The sequence below is a fragment of the Mus caroli genome, unplaced genomic scaffold, assembly GCF_978045245.1.
Source record: "Mus caroli unplaced genomic scaffold, Mus_caroli_1 scaffold_18, whole genome shotgun sequence".
NCBI classification, from domain to species: Eukaryota; Metazoa; Chordata; class Mammalia; order Rodentia; family Muridae; genus Mus; species Mus caroli.
The window spans coordinates 38,872,570-38,892,644 of record NW_028227273.1 but is presented as its reverse complement, the minus strand read 5'-3'; the positions used below and the strand labels follow the sequence as shown (position 1 = coordinate 38,892,644).

General features: G+C 50.8%; 2 protein-coding genes and 1 pseudogene across 2 annotated transcripts; 1 reads left to right on the top strand and 2 right to left on the bottom strand.

Moving 5' to 3' along the window:
- Nucleotides 1–112: 112 nt before the first annotated feature.
- On the bottom strand, nt 113–8,863 carry Stap2 (signal transducing adaptor family member 2). The gene is made up of 13 exons (XM_021149259.3): nt 8,669–8,863; nt 6,263–6,334; nt 5,986–6,108; nt 5,337–5,393; nt 4,260–4,360; nt 3,825–3,959; nt 3,430–3,499; nt 3,256–3,358; nt 3,087–3,152; nt 824–997; nt 651–743; nt 506–580; nt 113–407 (listed from the first exon to the last, which is right to left on the bottom strand). Exons 1-13 carry the CDS (start codon nt 8,768–8,770, stop codon nt 343–345), a joined length of 1,236 nt encoding a protein of 411 aa, XP_021004918.1. The 5' UTR covers nt 8,771–8,863; the 3' UTR covers nt 113–342.
- A 3,578-nt stretch (nt 8,864–12,441) lies between these two features.
- On the top strand, nt 12,442–20,068 carry Mpnd (MPN domain containing). The gene is made up of 13 exons (XM_021186372.2): nt 12,442–12,465; nt 12,539–12,795; nt 13,485–13,721; nt 14,188–14,311; nt 14,820–14,901; nt 15,050–15,146; nt 15,439–15,511; nt 15,585–15,661; nt 18,277–18,445; nt 18,553–18,623; nt 18,847–18,936; nt 19,280–19,372; nt 19,922–20,068. Exons 1-13 carry the CDS (start codon nt 12,459–12,461, stop codon nt 20,006–20,008), a joined length of 1,464 nt encoding a protein of 487 aa, XP_021042031.1. The 5' UTR covers nt 12,442–12,458; the 3' UTR covers nt 20,009–20,068.
- On the bottom strand, nt 17,142–18,312 carry LOC110283885 (bolA-like protein 3 pseudogene; annotated as a pseudogene).
- Nucleotides 20,069–20,075: the final 7 nt, after the last annotated feature.

Genomic DNA, 20,075 nt, shown 5'->3' with positions numbered 1-20,075 from the left:
AGGCTTTCCTTGTGGACAGGTGTCAAAATGGCCAGCTTGGGGCAACACCTGACAAGCCCCTTACCCCCAGTCTCAGATGCCAAGATAGACACAATCCTATGGCCACATGGCATTTTGGGTTTGGCTTTAGCTTTATTAAACAAGATCTTACTTTGTAGCCCAGGCTACCGTGGAACTCACTATACAGTTCAGGGTAGCCCCAAAATTACCAGGACTCTCCCTGCTTTACTTGAGGGAGGTCATTTTGCACCAAGCTGGCTGTGTCCTATCCCCTGAGTGAGGATAGCGCTGGAAGAAGACTATTGTACTCAGAGATAGCCCACTGAACCCTGGGAGCCTGGATCAGTGTTCCAGTGCCCTCCTCTTCTGTAGTTTCTCTTCCAGCTCAGCGGTGATATCCCCAAGTCCTGGTGGGTAGGAGTCCAGGGTTAGCTAGGGCACCTTGGGCTGTGCCCCAAGCCCTGGGCCTGTCCACCACGCATCTAAGCCCCCAAAGTCTCCTTACTTGTCACAAGGGAGGGAGCCTGGGGCGAGCTTCCACCTAGCTTCCTGGTCCAAACACTGGTAATGGCTTTGAGATCTGCAGAAAGAGGTGGATGAGGTCCAAGGCCAATGTCACTGAGGAGGAAATGGGGAAAATAGAGCCCTACCTGGCTTAGGCACAACCGATGGCTTTGGGGGTTTTGCTGGGAGCCTTGCCAGCTTCTTGGGCTTCAGGGGGACTGCCTGACTGGAGAGAGACACTGCATGGACAAGAGAGAGAAGTCACAGGGTGCTACCTGTTTCTCCCAACTCCGGTGTTAGCGGCCCAACCTGGGCTTACCATCCTGATTCATGTATTCAGCTGCTGGGGAGTCTTCAATGGGAGTCACGTAGTTCTCATCCTGGTCTGGTAACTGAGGCAGGGGAGGTAGTTGAGGCAACTTGTCTTCCTGGCTGGACACAGACACAGGTACACGTGGGAGTGGCTTCGGGACATTAGCAGGGAGGGCAGGGCCTGATGAGAATCAGAGTCACTGTCAGAGCCTATGTGATACAAATCCCTTAGGGAGTACCTACTGAGATAAACAAGTGTGCCCACCTGCCGATCACAATGTGTCTGCATTCTGGGATGCACATGGAATCTCAGCTTTAGACAGGTACAAGTGTATACATATATGTGTATGATGGGGGTCTGCCCCCACCCCCAGACTCATGTTTGAATGCTTGGCCCATAGGGAGGGAGTGGTAGTTATTAGGCCTTGTTGGAATCGGTGCGGCCTTGTTAGGGGGAAGTGTGTCACTGAGGGGAAACAAGCTTTGAGGTCTCCTATGCTATGCCTAGTGTGGCACACACTCTCCTGCTGCCTGTGGATCAAGATGTAGAACTCTCCTCTCCTCCAGCACCATGTCTGCCTGCAAACCGCCATGCTTCCTGCCAGGATGACCACAATGAAAATGAACTAAACCTCTGAAACTGTAAGCCACCCACAATTACTTTTTGTTTTATTTTTAAGATTTATTTGCAAGGCGATGATGGCGCACGCCTTTAATCCCAGCACTTGGGAGGCAGAGGCAGGCGGATTTCTGAGTTCGAGGCCAGCCTGGTCTACAGAGAGTTCCAGGAAAGCCAGGGCTACACAGAGAAACCCTGTCTTGAAAAACCAAAAAAAAAAAAAAACAAACAAACAAAAAAAAAACAAACAAAAAAAAAGATTTATTTACTCATTTTATGTATATACGAGTACACTGTAACTGTCTTCAGTCACACCAGAAGAGGGCATCAGATAGTTGTGAGCCACCATGTGGTTGCTGGGAATTGAACTCAGGACCTCTGGAAGAGCAGTCAGTGCTCTTAACCACTGAGCCATCTCTCCAGCCCCTGCTTTTTCTTTTTCTTTTTTTTTTTTTTTTTTTTTTTTTTTGAGACAGGGTTTCTCTGTATAGCCCTAGCTGTCCTGGAACTCACTTTGTAGACCAGACCAGGCTGGCCTCGAACTCAGAAATCCACCTGCCTCTGCCTCCCAAGTGCTGGGATTAAAGGCGTGCACCACCACGCCCGGCTGCTTTTTCTTTTTTTTTTCTTTTTTTTTTTTTTTTTTCTTTTGGTTTTTCGAGACAGGGTTTCTCTGTATAGCCCTGGCTGTCCTGGAACTCACTTTGTAGACCAGGCTGGCCTCGAACTCAGAAATCATGGTGTCTCTTCACAGCAATGAAACTCTAAGACCTGTATAATGGGCTGGAGAGCCAGATCAGCAGTTGAGGGCACTGATTGCTCTTCCAGAAGATCAAGGGTTCAAATCCCAGCACCCACATGGCAGCTCACAACTGTCTGTAGCTCTAAGATCTGACATCTTCACACAGACACGCATGCAGGCAAAACACCAATGCACATAAAACAAAAATAAATAAATTATATTTTTAAAAAGACATGAATATCCAGAGGTGTATAGAACCTTTGACATGGACACACACCTCAGATGCACAACATCCCGGCCAGAGCTGGGCTCGGGAGGACCATGCTTGCTGCGTGCCTCTCAGACCCTAGCAAGGCATGCTGCCTCTTCCTCTCAGTTGGTAAATGAAACTTCGAATCCCCTTTCTGCCTAACTCCCACTCCAAGTCTCTCTTCTTTAGCCATCTCTATTAATAAAATACTTTGGAGCCAGACCATTAGTTCCAGCACTCAGGAAGCAGAGGCAGGTGAGCCTCTGTGAGTTCCAGATAGCCAGAGTCTCAAAAACCTAATGATGATAATAATAATGATAATAAAATTTAAAAAATAAAATCCTTAGGATCTCAGTGTAGGAGCTGATGCCTGTCATCATGAGAGCCTATCAAAAACAAAAACAAAACAAAACAAAAAAACAGGTGGGGTGGCACACTTTGATCCTTATACCTAGGAGGCAAAGGCAGATGGATCTGTGAGTTCAAGGTCAACCTGGTCTATAGAGTGAGTTCCAGGGCAACCAGGGCTACACAGAGAAACCCTGTCTCAAAACAAACCAAAACCAAAACAAACAAACAAACAAACAAAACAAAACAAGCAAATAAACAGAGCCTTTGGGGTGTGGATCCCTGGTCCTGCAATGGTCAAGGGGAGTCACCTGAGCCTCGGGAGGAGGGCACAGCCCATGCACTCTCGCCATTCTCCCGATCCGAGTCCACGAAGCCTGAAACAGAGAGGGCGGGCAGCCTGGAGGCAGCGTGGAGGCCCGGAGCTAGCCCCCGAGAGAGTATCCCTGTCCAAGCCTGGCAGCCCCACATCGCACACACCTAGAACCTTCTCATAGTCCTCATCCAACAAGAAGGGGACCAGTGCCCTCTTGGTGTGCGTCACAAAATAGTTGACCACAGCTTCCAGCGAGGGGCAGGAAAACTGGGCGAGAGAAGATGGTCGGTCAAGGAGGGGAGGAAGGAAGACAAAGCCAAGGACGTCCCAAAACTCACCGGATCTTCCACGTCGATCACATACTTAGAACCTGCCCGCTTCACTTTGTAGTGTTTGACCACGGGAGACCTGAACAGAAGTGGGCAACTGGGTAGCTGGGATGACACAGTGCACACCCCAGGAAACCAGCCCCCTATGAGGCTAACCTCAAGACCCCGCCGGTAGCCATGGTCCTGCCTCTAGGCCCGCCCAGTTATGGCCACGCCCCACGAAACCCATATGAGAGCCACCTTGCAGAAACCCTACCCCTAGGCATGACCCCGCCCCTGGAGGTGCGCCCCTAGTCCTAACCTCATCCCAAAGCATGGCCCGGGCCTGGACTAACCATTTTCCCGGCAGCCTCTGGTTACTAAGCCCCCAGCTAGGGCTCCCATACTAGGTCCAGCATACGCACCCATTGAGAATCTGCCGGGTAGTGACAGACACACTGTCCTTGCCATCCCCGCCAGGCCGTAGAAGCAGGTTCCCGCACTCTGGGTAGCGCTCCAGGAGCAGCTGCGCCTCGAGCCTGCTCACCTGAAGAAAGCACCTGGACGACCACGCACGGGAGATGCAGAGAGCCACGCAGGCCCACACTGTACTAGGCCTCAGAGGCCACACACCGGCCACCGCCCCGGGCCCCGCCCCCAGAGAGACCCCGCTCCTCGGAATAGGTCCCGCCTACTCAGAAACTCTGGACCCAGGTCTCCCTTCTAAACTGAGGCACTGCCCAAGACAAAAACCTCGCCCTTCTTTTTAATACAGCCCTCTCCCCCAGGGACCCAGGCCCTCAGAAAGACCCCGCTCTAGTGTGGGTTCCTTGCCCACCCCACGGGCCGCCAGCACTCACCAGGGCACCTCGGCTGCCCTCCGTACCTCCTCTTTGGTCAGGACTTCGGCCATCATGTACAGGTGTCCGGGCAGCAGGGTTAGGTTAGATGGGACACGGAGCTGAAGGGTGATCCAGGTAGAGAATGCATGCGTGGGGACCCAAAAGGTAAACTGAGGCCGGCATGTGTAGCCAGAGAGAAGTCCCTCTGTGCCCAACACTACTGGACACCTCACAGCACACAGAGACGTAGGCACTCAGAGACAGACCCTGAAGCAGATTCAAAAGGTGCTAGAACCTTGCTCCTAGTGTTAGGCAACTCTCAGGTTCAACGAGGAGCCAAAGAGAAAAATTTGAAGTTTTAAACTGTGTGTGGTGATGCACACCTGTTACCCCAGCACTCAGAAGGTGGGGGCGGAGGAGGGAAGTCACTCTCAGCTATATAAAAAGTTCAGGCCAACCTAGGCTACAGAAGACCCTATCTCAAAAACAGAACAAGGAACAGGAGCTCAGGCATAGCCACACAGAGGACTGGAGTTCTGTTTCTAACACCTACCACTCAGCAGCTCTCAAACTCCTGTAATAACTACTGCTCCAGGGGATCCAACACCCTCTTCTGGCCCCTGAGAGCACTGCACTCATGTACACACACACACACACACACACACACACACACACACACACACACAATCTAAAAATAAAAAATTTTAAAATTAAATGAAAAGTTTTAGTTTCCTTGTCTGGCTTCAGGCTGTGAGCTTCCAGACTGAGAGCAACTTGTACACTCTGAATTGATGGGGATATGGGACAGAGATTCTAACGATTTATCTCAATTGTTTCTAATGGTTTCACTCGATGAAATTGAAGGTCACCACGGAAACAGACCTCTGGGCACACTTTGAGAACCATCCCGTGGGTAGGGACCCCAAACTGAACAGCCAGGTGACCTGAGTGACAACTCATCACACTCGCTCTGCTGCCTGTGGAGCCATCCTCCTGCCTTCAAACCAAGAATAAACCCTCCCTTCCTTAAGATGCTTGTGCCAATTATCTTGTGGTGACAAAAATAAGAAATAGAGAAGTAAAAGCTGACGCTACCTCTACCACAGTCAAGATAAATCCTTTCCACATCTCACAAGACTCCAGGCTCTCCACCTAGAGAGAGAGAGGAAAAGAGTTTATGTTAAGAAAGATAGATGTAGTCGGGCAGTGGTGGCGCATGCCTTTAATCCCAGCACTTGGGAGGCAGAGGCAGGCGGATTTCTGAGTTCGAGGCCAGCCTGGTCTACAGAGTGAGTTCCAGGACAGCCAGGGCTACACAGAGAAACTCTGTCTAGAAGAAAAAGGAGGAGGAGGAGGAGGAGGAAGATGGAGGAGGTAGAGGAGGAGGAGAAGGTTGGATGTGGTCCTTGTAAAAGTGGAGTAAGGGCCTCATTTTTTTTAAAAAGATTTATTTATTATTATATGTAAGTACACCATAGCTGTCTTCAGACACACCAGAAGAGGGCATTAGATCTCATTACAGATGGTTGTGAGCCACCATGTGGTTGCTGGGATTTGAACTCAGGACCATCTCCCCAGCCCCCATCTGTGTCTTTATGCAGACCGGCCCCTTCAAAGTCATCTAGAGTCACAGAAAGGCCCAGTGACTTGCAGAGTAAGAGGATCCCAGAGGGGTACTTTGTGTGACTCCATGTTTTTGTTGTGAATGTTGGAATCGAGAGAGGATTACCCCCTTCTCACTTACCTTGAATTTCACCTCCTGGTCCCGGAGAACCAGGCTGAAGTGATAGGCAGTGTCCCGTGAGCTTTTCAGCAGAGCCTCATCTTTGAGCTTTGAAAACAGCCTCAGGTCCAGCTTTTCCAGGGGCTGGCCCAGAAGAACAGGAGTGTGTGAGTACCTGGCTTGTGGTTCTCTCAGGTCTCTAGGATGATGGCACCACCCCCTTTGCTGACGTAATCCCAGACCTCCACCCACCTAGGTAAGGGTCCATCAGACCCTGAGCCCACATCCCCTTCCTCACCTGCAAGTCCCGATTGCTATTGTAGAAACAGATGGCTAAACCCTGGAGGCCTGCCCAGAACTTCCTGTAATCCTGGGGGCCAGAGAAGAAGGGAGAAAGCTGAGGTGGTGTAGGCTCAATATACTCTTTCCTGCTGAAGCACCTTTGCCCAGGATGTTCCTGTGTCAGCATGCAGCATGCTCTTTCCCACACTGTGCGAAGCTACTTCAGTAGAGGCTGTATTTCCTGTCTTTTAGGTTTTCCTTGACACCTTCCCATGTAGCACTGAATGCCCTTGCACTCCTGATCCTCTTGAGTGCTGGGATGATGGGCATAAACCGCCATGGCCCATTTCTGTCATCCTGGGCATGGAACCCTGGGTTCCATCATGCAAGGTGAGCAGGGAATTACTGAGTCCCAACCCCTAAAAGTGCATGTTCACTGAGGACCTCCCTGCCATCGCCCAGCCTGGGCATCTCCTGTTGTCTAAGAGACTATGCTCTGGGATACAGCTAGTGACATTTGTCTAGCATGGAAGTGAGCCTGGACATTTTAATAAAGGAGAAAACAAAGAGACTCATAATGAGATAGGGTCAGAAAGCACTCTACAATCTGGAGAGATGGGTGTTGGGGAAATAAGCTGACCTAACTGGATTAATGGTATATTCCATATACAAACCCATCTCCCCACTCACATATCCACCTGCCCACCCATCAACCCACCCCCATCTGCTCATCCATCTACCCATCCATCCATCCGTTCATCCATCCATCCATCTATCTGCTCATCCATTCATCCATCTATCTGCTCATCCATCCATCTAGCTATCTAGAGCTAAAATATGTTAATTCACTCTAAACTCCCTGGTGGGTGTGCATGTCCTCCTTGATACCTGCCCAAATGTTTTGGATTCACAAATGAAACACACACACACACACACACACACACACACACACACACAGAGCCATCTATTTTAATATAACCTTGCCTTAAACAAAGCAATGGCTGGATACTTCCAAATCTCCCCATTGCTAACATACTCTCCCCTCCAATATTCCTGAATTATTACTTACTAAAAACTATTTCCATTCTGGACTCAGGCTTCGTGGGTCATGATCCCCAATTCTTACATGGTAACAGTGTCTGTCTCTCTGCTTTACACGTCTCATAGGCCAAGACCTTCTCCTTCCAACAACAGCGATTGATTCTCCTCTTTTCTCGCATTCCTTGCCCAGAAACCTCAAAATCCCACCTCTGTCTTCCTGCCCAGCTATTGGCTGCCAGCAATTTTACATACCAATTAGAGCCAGCTGGAGGCAGGGACCATTAGCATCTCACTTGCAGACATGCAAATTCCCGTGTAAATTGGGAACCCAATTAACATAATACAAGCAATAAACTAAATCCATAACACCCATCCAACTGTATTCATCCATTCCCCTACCCATCCATCCATCCACTCATTTACCCATCTACCAACCCATCCATCCATCCACACATCCACTCACTTATCCGTCCATCCATTCATGCATCCATCCTCTCACCCATTACACCTACATCCATTCACACATACACTCACCAATTCACCCAGCTACCCATCCACCCACATGTCTGCCACCCACCCATCTATCCATCTATGCACATCCATCTGTCCATCCTTTGAATGAATCATGAAAAGGACTTGATGGTTAGGCTACATCTGGACACATGTGGGATGTGTGTGAGGGACCCAAGGGACAAAGTTAGGAGAAATGGAGTGGTGCATTCAGCAGAAAATGCATATGGGCTGAGCATGGTGGCAGAGCACACCTGTCATCCCAACACTTGAAAAACTGAAGCAGGAGGATTGCTTCAACTTTTAAAGCCCTTCTGGGTTATAGTCCAAAAACCTGCCTCAAAACAACCCTCTCCTATGTGGCTGCAGTCAGGTGTCACCTTTCCACATGCCACCTGCCCAGCCCTTGGCCCACCTGCCCTGACCCTCCTCCTTGGGAAGGAGGAGGTAACCTTTGGGGTTAATTCTGGGCCAGGAGGAGGAGGCGGCTCAGGAATTGGAGGACACCTTATTTCCTGGAGGATGTCTCTAGTCGTGTTTATTTAGAGAGACCAAGTTAGAGAGATTGAAACAGCTGGGTAGATAGATCAAGAGACCTATAGTCAGGCAGTCAAGCAGCCAGGCAGGAAGGTGGACAGACAGGAAGGCAGACAGGCAGACAGATAGACAGACAAGGGTGAAATTAGAGGACAGACAGATGGCCAAACCTTCCACAGCCAGTGGCGTATGCTCGCTCCACTAGGTGCTGTCCCACTGTCACGCACACCCACCCCCTGCCAGACCCATGGTCTGTGAGGTGACCTCGGTTCAGAGAGGCTCTTGCAGTTTCCCAGGACAGCGACACTGCTAGCTCCCCGCTCGCTCTTCATACCTGGTCACAGGGTCCCTTTTTCTCTAGGAAGCTCTCGTAGTAGTGTGAAGGTGGAGCACCTTTGAGCTTGGGACCCCGGGGTGGACTCAGGGCCGTGGCCATGGCCAGCCTGGGTCCCTGTCCTTTCAGTAGGAGCCTTATCCTGGCCAGGAAGTGGATAAACAGGTTCCTGGGGAGTTTCCTCAACTCAGTCAGCTGTCACCTCCCTCTCTAGCAGTTCTGGGCGGGGGCTGGATCCTGCGGAAATCCCGGTAGCTCTGGGCTCCTGTCCCAAGCAAAGACAGAGACCTGTTAGGGAACACGGCCAAGAGACCAACCCAGGGAAATCACAGAAACATGCAGTAGAAGCATAATTGCAAGATTTGGAATGCTTGGCAGGTGGAATGACTGCAGCAGTAAGTTTCTCTGGATCATGGATACACTTCGCTGACACCTATGACAATAGTAGCCTACAGTCAGTCAGGGAGGGAGGGAGGGAGGGAGGGGCTTTCTCAGCGCTCTTCCGTTTGAACACACTCAATATATAGATCAATCAATTAATTTTTTTGGTTACATTTACTGTGTGTATGGGTGTGGAGGTCAGAGGACAGTTTGTAGGTTCCAGGGATTAAATTCAGGTTATCAGGTTTGGTGCCAAGAGCCCTTTCCCAGTAGGACACATCACCAACCCCTACACTGACATCATTCCCAGCCTATGTATCCAGAGTGCCCTTATCACACTCACATCTAAGTACTTCCGTTATTTAATTTTAGTTTTCTTTCTTTTGCTTCATTGAGACATGGTCTCCTGTAGCCCTGCTGGCCTCCAGTTAAGTAGCTTAGAATGAACAGCTGAACTTCCTGTCTCCTGAGTGTTGCTATGTCTGGTGTGCACCACCATGTCTAGGTTTTTGTTTTGGTAGTGGTTTTTTTTAATAATAATATATATATATATATATATATATATATATATATATATATACTCACTGTCTCAGACACACCAGAAGAGGGCATTGAATCCCATTACAGATGTTTGTGAGTCAGCATGTGGTTGCTGGGAATTGAACTTGGGACCTTTGGAAGAGCAGCCAGTGCTCTTAACCATTGAGCCATCTCTCCAGCCCTGTGGTGGTGGTGGTTTTGATTTTTGTTTTTTGACTCTCGATACATAGCCCAAGCTGATTTTTTAAAAAAGATTTTATTTATCTATTATATGTAAGTACACTGTAGTTGTCTTCAGATCTCATTACGGGTGGTTGTGAGCCACCATGTGCTTGTCCGGATTTGAACTCGGGACCTCTGGAAGAACAGTCAGTGCTCTTAACCGCTGAGCCATCTCACCAGCCCCCTAAGCTGATTTTTAACTGCCTCAGCCTCTCAAGGGCTGAAATGACAGTCAGGTGCGGGACAGCAGGCCTGACGTTCACTGCTTTTGATACTTTGAAATTTTATAACAAACCGCAAACCGAGTCAGTTTATTTCTTTAGCTTTCTACTTTTTCTTTTTTTAATCCCCTTGTCGCTGTAGAAGCAACTCAAGCCCTTTGCACAACCTGAGTAAGTGCTCTATCGGTTACACACAGCCCTTCCCAGTGTGATTGATTCTGCGCTGAGGTTCTGCCCTGACCACGCCCCCAGGCCCCCACTAAGAACAGTCTTGAGAGGGCATGGGCGCCTGGCTTGTGGTGGTAGTGTACCTGGCTCCTGGCTAGGACAAGGCTCTAAGGTCAATTCCAGTACAATTGATCAGTGTGTAATTGTAAATTTGGCCAGGCGTGGTAGTACATTTGGGTTTTCCCAGAACTTGGGAGGAAGAGACCGGAGCAGCCGTAGTTACATAGTAACTTGAGTCTAGTGCGGTCTTCCTGAGATGCTATTTTGGGGATGGGGAGGTGGGGTGAGGGTGGGGCGGAGGTTTGAGACAGGATTTCTCTGTATTGCCCTGGCTGTCCTGGAACTCACTCTGTAGACCAGGCTGGCCTTGAATTTAGAAATCCACCTGCCTCTGCCTCCCAAGTGCTAGGATCACAGGCGCACGCCACCACTGCCCTGCGAGATGCTATTTTCAAAAGGCAAAGGCAGAACAGATTGTGAACTCATTTTCTTCAGTTCCCAGCTAAGGCACCTGGACTTTACACAGGTAAAAGGGTGGAGATGGGGACCCAGATAGTGGCTTTGAGTGGCACAACCTTCCTTTATCTTCAACCAATGCTATCTTTAGGTTTCTGTACATTGTCAAGCCACAGTAGTTGCTTCAAAGTGTCAAAGACCACAGGGGAGCTAGGTGTGGGGATGCAAGCCTATGACTAAGCAGGAGGGGGCTGAGCAGGAGGATCACTGCAGGTGGAAGGGAAAGAAAAATTAGCCAGGAGCCAAGGACTGTTGTAGCGCAAGGGTAGGTTGTGGCAGTAGTTACAGCATAGAAAGGTCCCTTTTGGACCAAGGTGAAAGATAAACAGGATGAAAACGTCCAGTGAGCAGAACTTGGAGCCTCTCTCAAGGCTTTGCCTGTTACGAGGTGGTTAGACCTGCATATTGAGCCGGGACTTGGAAGCGGTAAACTATGGAACCCAGAGTCTGGTGGCCTGAGCTAAGGGAAGAATGATTCTCGGGCTGGTGAGATGGCTCAGTGGGTAAGAGCACCCGACTGCTCTTCCGAAGGTCAGGAGTTCAAATCCCAGCAACCACATGGTGGCTCACAACCATCCGTAACGAGATCTGACTCGTTACGGATGTGTCTGAGGACAGCTACAGTGTACTTACATATAATAAATAAATAAATAAATCTTAAAAAAAAAAAAAAAAAAGAATGATTCTCATTACTCAGACCTATCCGCATCCTGCCTCTTTCCCCAGTGGGATAAACCCTCCTGCCGTTTGAGGCCACCCGGATTTTCAGACCTCCCTGGGTTGGGGTAATCTGTGATGAAGGCCAAATCAGGATGGGAACAAAGGCCCAGGGTCTTGGGCGCGTACAGTAGTTAACACCGCCCCTTCCCGCTCGCTGCTTCCACGTGAACGCCGATTGGCTGAGTGGGAACCATCCCTTGTCGCTGATTGGATGTTGGAGGCACCTGGTGATTGGCTGGTGAGAACTGCCATTGGGCTGAGTTAACCCTAGAATGGCTAAAGCTGGCCAGGCTCAGACCTTTCCATCCAGCTACAACGCGCAGCTGCTTTCCTACCAAAACTGTGTACATTTCTTACAACTCCCCTGCTCCCAACCATCAAGGGCTCTGCCTTTAGCTAGCGCACTAGCCTCACTAGCAGCTTCCTTCATCGCTGCTGTAGGCTGAGGAACTCATGAGCTCCAGGATGCAGCCCCACTAAGGGAATATAGTCCCCCTGATCGCGGGGAATGGGGGGCGGCGTCCTGAGTCTGTTTTTTCCCTCCAGTTCACCATCAGTTTCCCTAGTGTCCCAAGGTCTTCCCTCATTTCCTTAACTGCGCGTGGGCAGGCCCAAGACCTAAGGTTCCCATCTCTTTCCTGAAAGCTGAGCCACTCCTGCCCAGGGATCAAGGTTGCAACCTAGTAGCTGGTGGCCTCGAGTATGGGATTTCTAGTTCCTGAATGAGAAGGTCCTGGGCCTGTTTCCTTCTCCAGGTCTCCCCCAACCTCCAGCTTTAGTTTCGCCAAATTGCACCGGATCGCTCCAACTCCAGTGCAAGCACAACCCAACGGCTCCGTATCCCCTCCGCCCCCGGCGGGCCAAAACCTCCCCACCCATTTTCAGTAACCAATAGAGTGCTGTATCCCCGCGCGGGGAGGAGCCCGGTCACTCGGAGGAGGCTGTGCCGGGACACAGCGTCCATGGCAGGTAGGATGGTCCGCGCAGGCGGGGACGGGGCAGCGGGACGCGACCTCTGCAGCCAGTTGCTATCTCGCTGCAGCTCCCGAGTCTCTGTCTCCCGGGGCCACGGCCGAGGAGGCGCCGGAGGAAGATGAGGAGGACGCGGAGGCCGAGGACCCCGAGCGCGGGGCGGGTAGCGGAGGGCGCAGCGGCAGCCTCGGTGGCAGTGGAGGCGGCACGGCAGGGCCTGGGATGGCCCTAGGGGGCGCGCTCACGAGGCGCGCGGTCACGCTTCGGGTGCTGCTCAAAGACGAGCTGCTGGAGCCCGGTGAGGGGGTGCTATCCATCTACTACCTGGTGAGCGACCCCCGGAGACCGTTCATGTCCTCCACTGCTAGCGTATAAAGAGAAACGGAAGCCCAGAGGAACCGTGTTAATCACAATGTCACATAGCTATAACCACTGCCATCTGGGTGTGTCCGCGGGCAACCAATCTGTGCGATAGCGGCTTCCCCATCTGTAAAATGAGGCCTTCCTTCCCAGGCTCTCTATGAAGATGATGGCTTCAAAACGGTGTACTGTTATTTAAAATGATCGCCCCCAAAACTGTTTGTGATACCAAGAATGGAAGGGAGCTTCACCCCTGACTATGCCCCCAGCCCCCTCACTGCGGGATTCTAAGCAGGGGGTCAATTCCTGACCTTGCACCCAACCAACCCCTCACTTGGGAATTTTAGGAAGGAGTTCTACCTCTGAGCACAGTCTTATTAAGTATTCCAAGCAGGCTCTGACGTTGTGTGCTTCCTGCCTCAGCTTCCCTAGAAGTTGGGCTGACAGGCCTGGGCCTTTATGCCTGCTCTGGCTGCCATTGCTTAATTTTAAAGTTGTGCATCTGGGTGTGGAGTGCCAGGAGTACTGGTGGGAAAGATGGCGTTCCTGCGACAGTACCTCTTGGGGGCCTTGGAAGAACTAGGACGCCAAGCCTCAGGGAGCACGGACTTAGGAATCACTAGGATGAAGCGTTTCAGCTCCCTCTGTCTCTGCAGGGCAGGAAGTTTACTGGGGACCTACAGCTGGATGGCAGGATAGTATGGCAGGAAACTGGACAAGTCTTCAACTCACCCAGCGCCTGGGCCACACACTGCAAGAAGCTCGTCAACCCAGCCAAGAAGTCTGGCTGTGGCTGGGCCTCTGTCAAGTACAAGGGCCAGAAACTGGACAAATACAAGGCCGCCTGGCTTCGCCGGCACCAGCTACATATGTCTGTAGCTGCGGCCGATGAGGTAGGAAGTACATGCCTTCCACCTTGCGCTGTGGGGATGAGGTTGCAAAGGACGTGGGGCAAGATAGAGTCTGGTGTGATTCAGCAAGATGGCCTGAATTCTGAAGCACAGGGAGGACGGAGGCGGGGAGGGGCAAGCAAGGCCAGCCGGGCCTCCTGGGCTGCCCTGAGGACTTGGGCTTTGATCCTGAATTGAAGTGGAGGTCATGAATACTATTGGCAGAGGGAACTGCTGCAGGGAGACTGACAGGGGAGAGACAGGGCTCAGAGAAGTAGTATAGCCAGGAGAAGACAGGCTGAATCCCAAGCTTGGGGAGAATCTGCACCTCGGACACCTCTGCTCACCGTCGCCCTCTGGCGGTCCGTCCAGGCAATGGCACCTTGGGCTCAAGCCTGGGCTCCCGTGAGTATTTGTACGGAGTGAAGCTCCCAGCCGATGTTGTTGTTGCTACACTCCATTCCACCAGAGTCCCACCAGTGAAGGGGAGGAGGAAGAATTGCTGTTGGAGGAGGAGGAAGATGATGTGCTGGCTGGGGTCTCATCAGAGGACAAAGGCCACAGACCCCCTGGGAAGGGTTCCTTGGAGCCAGGTGAGGGGCCAGGGCAGAGGAAGGGACTATGATGTGGGAAGCTGGCTTTGATGTTTCTTAGGCCTGAGGAATCCTGAATCCTGATTTACAGTCTAGTTTCACCCTCTGCCTACCTTTCTTTTCTTTTCTTTTCTACCTCTCTCTCTCTCTCTCTCTCTCTCTCTCTCTCTCGACAGGTTCTCATTGTAGCCCTGACTGGCTCAGAACTCACAGAGATGCATCCTCTGAGTGCTAGGGTTAAGGGATGTATTATCTATTTATTGTGATGGGGCATGTAGATCAGAAAACATCTTTCAAAAGTTGGGTCCCTTCTTCCACCATGTGGGGGTCTAGGAATCAAACTCAGATCATCACACTTGGTTGCAAGACCTGCTGAGCCATCTTGCTGGCCCTGCTTCCTCTTGCTCCCTTGGGCATCCTTGCTTCTATGCAAAGAGAAGAGAGCAGAGGGCTTACAGTGACTTCTCTCTCTCTCTCTCTCTCCCTCTCCCCCCATCCCTTTCTCCAGAGGCCACACCCCCAGGGAAGCGTATGGACAAGGTGCCAGTGCCCATCCGTTACTGCATGCTGGGCAGCAGAGACTCTGCCAGGTCAGTTACATCATCTGCCCTGGTCCTGGCTTCCCTGGAATCCTTGGTTGGTTTGATCCAGCAAAGGCAGGGTCTGGATTCCTTGGATGGGTGGAGGTGGGAAAGAGCCTGATTTCCTAAAGCCCTGGGACCCTCCTGACTACTCCAGGAACCCCCACACTCTGGTAGAAGTAACATCCTTTGCTGCCATCAACAAGTTCCAGCCATTCAACGTGGCCGTTTCCAGTAATGTGCTGTTCCTCTTGGTAAGTGGCTAAAGTCAATTTGCCTGGTCACCTTCCATGTCACTGACCTACCTGGGTGAGGGACACTGAAGAGATATACAGAAAGCACTCAGTAAGGGCTTACTATTAGTAAATAATACGTGCTCATTTAGGAATAGACCCCAGTGCCTTTGCACATGCTAGGTGCCTACATGCTCACCAGTGAATTACATCCTTAGGTTAAATGGTAGGTGCTTGATAAATGCACATAGGTTAACTCCTGCATTGAGATAGGAAGTGCAACCTCAGCCAGCCTTCCCTATTTTGTCCCCAGGACTTCCACTGTCACCTGACTCGGAGTGAGGTCGTGGGTTACCTTGGTGGTCGCTGGGACATCAACAATCAGAGTGGGTACTGGGCCTGGGTGGATAAGGGCGTAACTGGGGCAGGACTGATGGCTTCTTGTTGGGTACCCCACAGTGCTGACCGTGCTGAGAGCCTTCCCATGCAGGAGTCGGCTGGGGGACACTGATACTGCAGCCACGGTTGAGGAGGAGGTGAGGGCTTGTTGGGGGTTGAGGGGCAGGACAGTGGCCATGTTCTGCAAATGTTGAAATGAGTGTCAGTGCCCATGTCTGGGATAGAAATGCTGGCTCTGAGCTTTATAGCCTAGATTATGGCCTCCTCCTGCTACTTTTTTGAGTACTGGGAGGATAGGCCTACTCCTGTGCCTAGATGTAATTTTGTTTTGTTAGTTTAATTTTTGGATGTCATAGGGTTTCTCTGTGTAGCGCTAGCTGTCCTGAAACTCATTCTGTAGACTGTGGGTCTGGCCCGGCTGGCTATAAACTCATAGATCCATGTGCCTCCTGTCTCCTGAGTGCTGAGATTAAAGGCATGCACCATCACTTGTACAATCCTATATGTAAGTTTTTTTAATCTAATGACCTTTTTTTTTTTTGTTTTGTTTTGTTTTTTTTTGGTTTTTTTGAGACAGGATTTCTCTGTGTAGCTCTGGCTGTCTGGGAACTCACTCTGTAGACCAGGCTGGCCTTGAACTCAGAAATCCACCTGCCTCTGCCTCCCAAGTGCTGGGATTAAAGGCATGCACCACCACTGCCTGGCTAATCTAATGGATTTTTTTTTAAAGATTTATTTATTTATTATATGTAAGTACACTGTAGCTGTCTTCAGACACCCCAGAAGAGGGAGTCAGATCTCATTACGGATGGTTGTGAGCCACCATGTGGTTGCTGGGATTTGAACTCCTGACCTTTGGAAGAGCAGTCCGGTGCTCTTACCCACTGAGCCATCTCACCAGTCCCTCTAATGGATTTTTTTTTTAAAAAGATTTTATATATATGAAAACACTGTCCTTGTCTTCATACACACCAGAAGAGACCATCAGATCCCATGTGGTTGCTGGGAATTGAACTCAGGACCTCTGAAGAGCAGTCAGTGCTCTTAACTGTTGAGCCATCTCTCTAGCCCCCTATATGTAATTTTAAAAGGATCTTCATATCTTCTGTATGGTGTTTTGCCTGAATGTCTGTGCATCATGTGTGTGCCTGGGGCCCGTGGAGGTATTAGAGGGCACTGGATCCCCTGGAACAGGCGTTATGGATGGTTGTGAACCACCATGTGGGTGCTGAGAACTGAACCCAACAAGTGCTTTTTGGGGGTTTTCAAGGCAGGGTCTCTGTGTATAGCCCAGGCCATTCTGAAACTCACTCTGTAGACCAGGGTAGGCTCAAACTCAGATCTACCTGCCTCCATCTCTTGAGTGCTATGGTTAAAGGCATGCACCACCAATATTTGCTTGTTTTATGTTGTGCAAGAGTGTTATGCTTGTATGGTTGCACTGTCCATGCCTGTGGTTCAGGGATGCCAGATGAGGGTGTCAGATCCCCTAGACATGGAGTTACTGATGATAGTTGAAACTTCATGTGGGTGCTGAGAACTGAACTCAGGTCCTCTTAACCACTGAACCATCTTTGCAGCTGCCAGTTGCTTTTTTCCCCCTTTTTTTCTTTTTTTAAAGATTTACTTATTTATTTTAGGTATGTGAAAACACTGTCACTGTCAGAAGAGGGCATCAGATCTCATTACAGATGGTTGTGAGCCACCCTGTAGTTGCTGGGAATTGAACTCAGGACCTCTGGAAGAGCAGTCAGTGCTCTTAACCATTGAGCCATCTCTCCAGCTCCTTGCTTTTGTGTTTTGAGACAGGATTTCTCTGTGTAGCCCTGGCTACTCATTCTGTAGACCAGGCTGGGTCGAACTCAGAAATCCACCTGCCTCTGCCTCCCGAGTGCTGGGATTAAAGGCGTGGCCCAGCCAGATGTATTTCTTTTCTTTTCTTTTCTTTTTTTATTTTTATTTTTTTTTATTTATTATATGTAAGTACACTGTAGCTGTCTTCAGACACTCCAGAAGAGGGCGCCAGATCTTGTTACGGATGGTTGTGAGCCACCATGTGGTTGCTGGGATTTGAACTCTGGACCTTCGGAAGAGCAGTCGGGTGCTCTTACCCACTGAGCCATCTCACCAGCCCTTTTTTTTTTTTTTTTCCTTTTTTTTTAAATCTCCCATAATTATAATATAGAAATGTCTATGAACAAGAAATAGATATTTTTGTAGGTGGACAGGGATTTTCTAAAATACTGCTGTGAGCGAAGTGCACTCCAGGTTTTAAGCGTGAGCAGTCAGCTGTCAGCACTTGGGGACAGAGGTGAATATCCGAAGGCCGTGCATGCCCTTGATCTCTTCTTTCAGTGCCTGATTGACCATCTGGTGCTGCTGGACAGTCCTCTTCTCTTTAAATTCTTCTGATTCGATTTCTATTTCATACATCGCCCCGCAGCCTCCTGAGATGTCTGTGACTTGAAGAGCTGTAGCTCGAGGAAACTTTTCTTTGAGAACCTGGGTCACTTTGAGTTCCCCTTCCGTCTGGGAGGCAAACATTCGCTGCGCACAGTGCCGCAGAGGGAGCCCATGCCTCCGTTCCCGGCGCCGCAGCCCGCGGTTCCAGATGTATTTCTTAATCATACTCCCACCATGTTTGCGTGGGTACCGGGCGGGGAGAGGCACTGCTTAACTACTTTTGTGAGAAACTCAAGTGCAGCTCGAGGCTCTGGTTCTGCCCACCCTAACCTAACTTGTCTGTCTACAGATCTACCAGGTCCTGTTCCTGCGAGGCCTGTCCCTGGTGGGCTGGTACCACAGCCACCCGCACAGCCCTGCAGTACCCTCCTTGCAGGACATCGACGCACAGATGGAGTACCAGTTGAGACTGCAAGGCTCCAGCAATGGCTTCCAGCCCTGCCTGGCCCTGCTGTGCTGTGAGCCCCATCCCCATCCCCCCCCCCCCCCCCCAGGCTCTGGGTTGGAGGATTTACCAGGCCAGGCCCTCTGAGCCCCCTTCTTCAACCTTTCACTGTTCCCACAGCCCCCTACTACTCTGGCAACCCAGGCCCTGAGTCCAAGATCTGCCCTTTCTGGGTGATGCCTCCCCCTGAGGTGAGCGAGCTGGAGGGATATGGATGAGAGTAGGCAAGGTGGGGTTGCGTGGATATGAGGGCATCAGGTGGGGTTGCACCTGGGCAGAGGTTTAAGGACTCTAGAGGATGTGCTGAGTCTGAGACAGGTGATTTCAGTTCTGGGTTGGATTGGGCACTTGTGCCTGTTTCTCCATCAAGCCCCAGGCAAGACCTCTCTGACTGGTCTCCACCCCTCCTAACAGCAAAGGCCCAGTGACTATGGAATCCCCATGGATGTAGAGATGGCGTATGTCCAAGATAGCTTCTTGACCAACGATGTTCTTCAGGAGATGGTGAGCAACCTGCAGGTAGCTGCCACTCCGGGGTTTTCCACTTGTTTGGTTTTTGAGATACCATCTCCCTATGTAGCCAAGCTTTCGATTATCCTGTCTCAGCTTTCTCAGTGCAGAGATGACAGGTTTGCCCCCACACCTGATTGGATGACCATTCTGTAACAGCTGTGTCTACTCAGATGTTTGTCATTCCTGAGGGCTCATGGGTGTGGCATCTTGGGATGAGGCTAGCCCACTGTCAGAGCAGGCCTGCCCTGTAGTCAATATGGATCTATCCCTGGCGGTTTTAGGAACTGCAGGGCCAAGAAAGCTCGAGCCAGGTGGGTTGTTCCTTGCCCTGCAGGTGATGCTGGTTGAGTTCTACAAGGGTGCCCCTGACCTGGTGAAGTTCCAAGAGGCCTGGAGCCCAGAGCATACCTACCTGGACAAGCTCAAGGTGAGGTGTGCACCTGTGGGGAGCACAAGGCCACATCCTAGTCTCAGGAGAGGTGGCAGGACCTAGGTGGCTGGGTGAGAGCACTTGCCAGACATGCAGGGGCCCAGGTTCCACCTGCAGCTGTGAGTGAATGTAAGCATGAGCCCTCCTGCTGACTAGTGGGTCTGTGTGTGGTGGGTGGTTTGAGCTGGACTGGTCCTTCTGGTGTGTGGAGTTGAATGCTCTGCCCAGGACAGTGCTCTACACTGTGCACTTCTCAGTCTCAACACAAACAGTGATGCTGGGTGTGGCACACATGTCAACCGGCACCCAAAGGCTTGTGCATGCGAGGTCTGTGTGTGAGTCTTCTTTTAGGCTAGGTTAGCTTGAGCTTCACAGCCAAGACCTTGATCCCCAAATCCAAGCCAAAAATATCTCGTAAGAGGAGGACCAAATCTTCAAAGTGGTCCCTGCCTAAGGCTGCACCAAAAGCGTGTCCTTGGGCTGTAGCCCCGGGAGGCCAGGGCTACGTGTCAGGAGCAGAGCCTGACCTCAGCCCTACTGTTGCAGATGTCCTTGGCCAGCAGGACCCCGAAGGACCAGGGCATGTGCCACGTGCTGGAGCAGGTCTGCAGTGTGCTCAAGCAGGGAAGCTGAGGCTGCATAGGCTTTGCTGTCCTGGGACAGGCTGGGTAATAAAGTCTCTGAGTGCCCACAGCACAAG

Coding starts and splice junctions, on each gene's coding strand:
- Mpnd (XM_021186372.2), top strand. Junction 15,662..18,276: donor CAGCCACGGTTGAGGAGGAG/GTGAGGGCTTGT, acceptor GTCTGTCTACAG/ATCTACCAGGTCCTGTTCCT. Junction 18,446..18,552: donor CTGCCTGGCCCTGCTGTGCT/GTGAGCCCCATC, acceptor CTGTTCCCACAG/CCCCCTACTACTCTGGCAAC.
- Stap2 (XM_021149259.3), bottom strand. CDS start 8,770: ATGGCCACGGCCCTGAGTCCACCCCGGGGTCCCAAGCTCAAAGGTGCT. Junction 3,500..3,824: donor ACCCGGCAGATTCTCAATGG/GTGCGTATGCTG, acceptor ACTTCTGTTCAG/GTCTCCCGTGGTCAAACACT. Junction 3,359..3,429: donor TGATCGACGTGGAAGATCCG/GTGAGTTTTGGG, acceptor TCTCTCGCCCAG/TTTTCCTGCCCCTCGCTGGA.